This window comes from Biomphalaria glabrata, chromosome 6 (assembly GCF_947242115.1).
Source record: "Biomphalaria glabrata chromosome 6, xgBioGlab47.1, whole genome shotgun sequence".
In the NCBI taxonomy this organism is placed as follows: domain Eukaryota; kingdom Metazoa; phylum Mollusca; class Gastropoda; family Planorbidae; genus Biomphalaria; species Biomphalaria glabrata.
The window spans coordinates 2,385,906-2,393,049 of NC_074716.1; the positions used below are offsets into that span (position 1 = coordinate 2,385,906).

General features: G+C 35.9%; 1 protein-coding gene across 1 annotated transcript in view; it reads left to right on the plus strand.

Moving 5' to 3' along the window:
- LOC106080189 (protein O-mannosyl-transferase TMTC2-like) overlaps positions 1–6,906 on the plus strand; it is a 43,717-nt gene extending 36,811 nt beyond the window's left edge. The window contains exon 13 of the mRNA XM_056033094.1: positions 1,699–6,906. Within this exon, the coding sequence (XP_055889069.1) occupies positions 1,699–1,860 (162 nt within the window). The 3' untranslated portion in view covers positions 1,861–6,906. The remainder of the gene's footprint in view (positions 1–1,698) is intronic.
- The last annotated feature ends 238 nt before the right edge of the window (positions 6,907–7,144 follow it).

Below are 7,144 nucleotides of genomic sequence, written 5' to 3' on the forward strand. Positions count from 1 at the left end.
CATTGAGCCTCCCAAGATGTTATTTCTTTAATCATTCTGAGATTGGCTTTATTACCAGTACTAGACAATCTATTTCTACTTGATTTGCCCATGTCTCCTTGAATATCGTCCAAGTTCTGACCCATGTCTCCTTGAATATTGTCCAAGTTCTGACCCATGTCTCCTTGAATATTGTCCAAGTTCTGACCCATGTCTCCTTGAATATTGTCCAAGTTCTGACCCATGTCTCCTTGAATATTGTCCAAGTTCTGACCCATGTCTCCTTGAATATTGTCCAAGTTCTGACCCATGTCTCCTTGAATATTGTCCAAGTTCTGACCCATGTCTCCTTGAATATTGTCCAAGTTCTAAACCATGTCTCCTTGAATATTGTCCAAGTTCTGACCCATGTCTCCTTGAATATTTTCCAAGTTCTGACCCATGTCTCCTTGAATATTGTCCAAGTTCTGACCCATGTCTCCTTGAATATTGTCCAAGTTCTGACCCATGTCTCCTTGAATATTGTCCAAGTTCTTACCCATGTCTCCTTGAATATTGTCCAAGTTCTGACCCATGTCTCCTTGAATATTGTCCAAGTTCTAAACCATGTCTCCTTGAATATTGTCCAAGTTCTAAACCATGTCTCCTTGAATATTGTCCAAGTTCTGACCCATGTCTCCTTGAATATTGTTCAAGTTCTGACCCATGTCTCCTTGAATATTGTCCAAGTTCTGACCCATGTCTCCTTGAATATTGTCCAAGTTCTGACCCATGTCTCTTTGAATATTGTCCAAGTTCTGACCCATGTCTCCTTGAATATTGTCCAAGTTCTGACCCATGTCTCCTTGAATATTGTCCAAGTTCTGACCCATGTCTCCTTGAATATTGTCCAAGTTCTAAACCATGTCTCCTTGAATATTGTCCAAGTTCTGACCCATGTCTCCTTGAATATTGTCCAAGTTCTGACCCATGTCTCCTTGAATATTGTCCAAGTTCTGACCCATGTCTCCTTGAATATTGTCCAAGTTCTGACCCATGTCTCCTTGAATATTGTCCAAGTTCTTACCCATGTCTCCTTGAATATTGTCCAAGTTCTGACCCATGTCTCCTTGAATATTGTCCAAGTTCTAAACCATGTCTCCTTGAATATTGTCCAAGTTCTAAACCATGTCTCCTTGAATATTGTCCAAGTTCTGACCCATGTCTCCTTGAATATTGTCCAAGTTCTGACCCATGTCTCCTTGAATATTGTCCAAGTTCTGACCCATGTCTCCTTGAATATTGTCCAAGTTCTTACCCATGTCTCCTTGAATATTGTCCAAGTTCTGACCCATGTCTCCTTGAATATTGTCCAAGTTCTAAACCATGTCTCCTTGAATATTGTCCAAGTTCTAAACCATGTCTCCTTGAATATTGTCCAAGTTCTGACCCATGTCTCCTTGAATATTGTCCAAGTTCTGACCCATGTCTCCTTGAATATTGTCCAAGTTCTGACCCATGTCTCCTTGAATATTGTCCAAGTTCTGACCCATGTCTCCTTGAATATTGTCCAAGTTCTGACCCATGTCTCCTTGAATATTGTCCAAGTTCTGACCCATGTCTCCATGAATATTGTCCAAGTTCTGACCCATGTCTCCTTGAATATTGTCCAAGTTCTGATTCTTCATACAATTTCCTGGCTTTCGCAATATTTTAACATTCTTTTTTTTTAATCTGTAGGAAGCAGCTGCTTGGATGAATCTAGGTGCCATGTTTCACATCAATACTAAATACAAACAAGCTGAACAAGCTTATTTGAAAGCCTTGGAACTTAAGCCCAATGATAAAGTCACCACAGAAAACCTGCAAAGACTGCATAATCTTGTTGGCAAAGTGAGATGATCTGCCAGTACAATCTAAGCATGATAGTAAAACCTTGTTGGCAAGTTTCACCGTTCTGCCTGTACAAACTAAACATGATAGTAAAACCTTGTTGGCTAGTTTCACTTATTTGCCTGTACAAACTAAACATGATAGTAAAACCTTGTTGGCTAGTTTCACTTATTTGCCAGTACAAACTAAACATGATAGTAAAACCTTGTTGGCAAGTTTCACTTATCTGCCAGTACAAACTAAACATATAGAAAGATCTTCTTGTTTTATGACAACATTCAAATATGCAACGACCAAGTTCCTGTTTTCAAGAATGATTTACACAATTACTGAATTCAATTCAATTTGCATTGAATTGCCTTAAAATGAAATCAGGCAGCCAATCAGAATGCTTGTTACAGATACTTTTGTTGCTGTTAAAGGTTGCATCATTTTTCATTACTAAAAATAGATTCAAAAACTATTTTTAGATCAGGTCTGCATAATTATGAATTCATTGTCCATGTCGAAAATGAAATTATTACATGAATACTTGTGTTATATCTGCCCTAATGTGTTATATTGCTGTATAATTCAATAATGTCTAATTAAAAAAATAATAATAATAGGTGTTAAGAAATAAGGAATGCATGCCATCATGAAACTATATGTTACTCAAATGTTTCTGTGGCATTTTACGTCTCGAGAGACGATCTTTTCCCTTTGCAACTTATTGTGTGACTAAAGAGGCCAATCCTTGATACACAGCTGCGATCGCAGGTTGGGCATATATAATCACCAGGCTCCGTTGCATTTTCACTCTTCTTTCTGCTTCTGTTGTGTATGGCATCTGCAATCTGTGACCCTTCCTTTATGCTCTCTCTCCATGTGGATCTGTCCAGTGCCACCTCTTCCCAGTTGTCAGTGTCGATTTTGAAGAGCTTCATGTCGCGTTTGCATACATCCAAATGTTTATGCTGTGACTTATGTTAGTTGTAAGAACTCTCCTGCATTTGGACACTAATTGTAGAGATTAGTATTATAGCTTTTATATAGCGCTACTTTCATGCTTATAGCATGCTCAGAGCGCTTTTGGTCCAATCTCATTTGTGGACCGGTGGGGGGGGAGGGGGTATCTAGGAGTTGGTTTTTCGTGCTGCCTTTAGGCGCTCAGTAAACACAACTCTGCCCGAGTCGGGTGTCGAACCTCGAGCCCCCTTCTAGGTAGCCAAGACAAGCCAAGTTCAAGGGCACTTAGCCTCTCGACCACGCTTCCCACGTATGTATGTGTTGCATCAGAAGGCTAGGGAATGAAACTTTCAGGTTCATCTCAATGATGGTCCAATTTAAAATCACTTTCATTCGTGTATATAAAGTTAATGTGTTAGACCATCAGTTTGGTTGTAAATGAAAACATTGAAATTTAGCTTCTGTAATAGAACTTCCTTTAGATTTACATGAAAAAACAACAACAACATAATATACAGACTAATCCAGTTCAATCCAGTGCTAAAAGTTTGTAACAATTTGTACTGTAAGACTTAAAGATGCTGTGAATCCATGGCTAAAAGTTTTTAACACTTTGTACTGTAAGACTATAAGATGCTGTGAATCCAGTGCTAAACGTTTTTCACACTTTGTACTGTAAGACTTTAAGTTGCTGTCAATGCGGTAGTTCTCCTTTTTGTTTTGTCTTTTTATCATTGACATTTGTTTAGACATTTTGGATCAGATTCATGAGTTTTTCTACTTAGACTTTGATTTGTTTTGTAAAATGTGTATTTGTTAACTAGCTAAATAGGTTACCCTGAAATGATCAATTCAAATTTCTATTCAGGTTTTAAGAACTGCCAAAGCTAGGTTTTCTTTTCAGACTCTGCAACATTTTAAAGTCTTGATTTTTGTTTTTGTACTCAACAAAATTCTGTTAAGTTTTGGTATTTAAAATTTCAGAAACCTATAGGACAAAAACAAACTTTAAGTCTCAATACTGTAATACGTAATCATCTTCTTTTTTTGAAGTGATATCTGTATTTTATCAGATACTGTCATGCAATGGTGATGGAAAACTCATCTTTCTGATACACACACTGCTAGTCTACACTAAGGAATTGTAGGCAATTGTATACTATTTTATCAAAGTTAAATGCTGATTAGCTGATGCCATTTGTAATCCTGTTTATGATGTCTCAAAAATATTTGATCTCAAAGCTCTTTTGAACCAATGTGATGCTAGCCTACCATGCTTAGCTGTTGTTTTGTTTTGTTTGCCCTAAGTTATCATGTGGTGCCCCACCAGTTCAACCAAAGTGAAAATCTTGTGTTCTCTTTTCTGGGTTTCATCCTGAAGCAGAGACGCTTCTTGTTCCGAGCATAAAATATCTTTGAAAGAATTTGGGAAATAAACTGAATTCACAGATAGGATCAGAACTATTGTTTTCTGTGATATCTGAAAAAGAGGATTTTTAATTTTGTTCATGGTTTACATTATTTTGGCTAGATTATTACTTATTATATTATATTTTTATATTATATTACTTTTTATAATTTCACATAATGATTCCAGTTTAAAATGAATCACCAATTATTATTCTTTTTTAACCCATGTGTAAATTTCCAAAATTATTAGTTGACTCCTTAATGTTTAATGAATATAGACTCACCAGATCAACTGAGTCCAGATTATTGTGATTAACTTTGGTTAGGCCAATAATAGAATATGCATCCTCTGTTTGGGAACTGAACTCAAGAAAACATTAAGAAACTGGAACAGACACGAAAGAGAGATTCATAACAGATGAATATTCACATTTGACTAGAGCAACACCTTTAGTAAAATCACTAAATTTAGAAAGCCTTCAGGATAGAAGACTCAATAGTAAAGTAGCGATTATATATTAAACAATGAACCAAAATGAAATCTAATAAAATACTTAGAAAGACTCAAAAGATAAAGGCACTTTCCTCGTTCCATATGCTAGGACAAATTTGAACAAATGCTCCTTCCCTAGTGCTATTAGAGCATGGAATGGGTTGCCTGAGCTAGCCAGGAAAACCAGTGACTTGGCAGAATTTAGGTCATTGGTTAATATGCATAACTAAATGAATGACGCATAGGACATAATCATCTTCTTTTTTGAAGTAACGTCTGTATTATATAAGATAAGATATATTTTATATTTTCTGATGATTTTTTTAAGGATGGGGATCTATATTTTCTGCATTACAGTAGTGATAGAATTACTTCCCTTGTACAAAAAAAAAAAAAGGTATTTATATATATATGCCGTATTAAGAATATAATTCATTGAATGTTCTTCACTGTTGTATTTATCTCTCCATCAGTATCTCAGTCCCATGTATGTTCATTTCTCTAGTTGGTGCTAAACACAATTCCAAGAATGTTGAATGTTCTATTTAATACTTAGTCCCAGAATACCTATGCTGTGTGTGTAGAGGGAATGACAAATACAAGGCTTGCAGTGTTACTGTTTAGACCTGGGTGACTGTTACCTATGCCCAGACATCTGCCACTGTATTAACTACTTAAAGATACCTGGTAGTTATTTTTAAGACAATAATTAGGGATCAGAGAAGGTAATGAAAGAAATGTGTCTACGAATAGAAGGAATAATTTCTGTTGGTAGATTGTGCACAGTAGATTGTGCAAGGGTGTGGCCACATGAATGTATGGGTCCAGGGCCGGCCTTAGGTCACTGCAGCCTATGCGGTCGCATTGGCCCCCGCGCTTTCATAGGATCCACGCTAATTCTAAGTGTACATTATTAAATTAAACCATTATAACGTATATAAAATAACAGGGTTTTCGCAACCTGATTTTCCAGGGCCTCCAAGAAATCTCATGAAAAGGCAAAATATACGATAAAGTCCTGAACTTTTTTTGAATTTATTCAAATCTCCTGAAGAATAGACGAAATTGACATTTTGGGGGTGCTTATAAATAAAAAGTGTCATTGCGAGCTTTCATTTGATAAAAATTTATTGCAAAGACGAAAGTAGGCCCATTTTCTAATTCAAAAAAAAAATAAATATTGGCATTATGCTCATCCCTACCCAGACTAGGCCCCGCACAATCCGTTTCGCATAGGGCCCCGCAAATGCTAGGACCGGCCCTGTATGGGTCAGTGACTCGATGAATCCTTCCTCTTGCTGTGTTCACCATACTCTCCGAGACAAAAAGTCTTTCTTTTCCATGTTCCTCAAATACACGCTAGAGTTTGTGATGTAACACACACACCACCCCTTGGTGTCCCAAGCACACTGTCTTATTAATTAGCAGCCACCAAATTTTCATACCAGTGGCTGACTAGAAAAGTGAACACAGCTGTCTGTACTAGACATGCGATGTTCAAATAGTATATTTTCGAATGGCGGTGTTATTTTCTGAGGTATTTTCCATTCAGAACTTAGTACCAAGTTTGATTACCTTTTGACTTGACTTAAATTTGCATATTTGATCAATATTTGTTTCTTGTTACTGGTACTTTACTTTTTTTTTAATGAATGAAATTTTATTTCACTAAAAACTTTTTGTGTGTGTCATAATGTTTTATTTTTTTTTTCCCATTGTGCTTTGATCATTGCTATCTTTATGTGAAACAGAACTCTATTGATATATTCATTGTATCCCCCACATTTTTGTTACAAGCCACTGTCTGTGATGCAGGTGACCTACTTTTTATTTACTGACATGCCATTTTTTTTTTGTTTCTATTTCCTGTTAATGTTGACACTTTTATGTGCTTACACAATTTTGTGACTATTTTGTTTACGTTTCATGTCTATTTATATAAGATACTTCTATTTCATTCCTTTTGACTTTTGTAGTCAACCAATGGTGACCAAATCTGGTTTCATAACATTCCATTCAGAAGTTCCCAATTTGAATGTTGATTCTATCCGCAAATGAAATTGTTCCCGTCAGTCTTTTATATTGACAGATTTTATTTTAACAAAGATGTTTTGAAATGTTGATGAAATTTCAAATATAAAGAAAGAAAAAAAAATGTTTGTTTTTTCTTTGTTACGAATAAAAATATTACATTTGCAATCTAACATTGTTTTGAATACAAGCACAAACCACATGACCTTAGCTAAATCTATTCATCCTATATATAATTCCTATAGAATGGATTGTTGTTTCTATATTTTGAAATATGAAGATTTCCATTTAGTTCTATATCTGATGTCAAGACCCTGTGATGTGGCAACTGCCCACAGGTTGGAACAGGTCAGTGTTCAGACTTTATGTAATGATTGGTCTCAGAGACAGAGAGCATCTCTTCCTACTTGC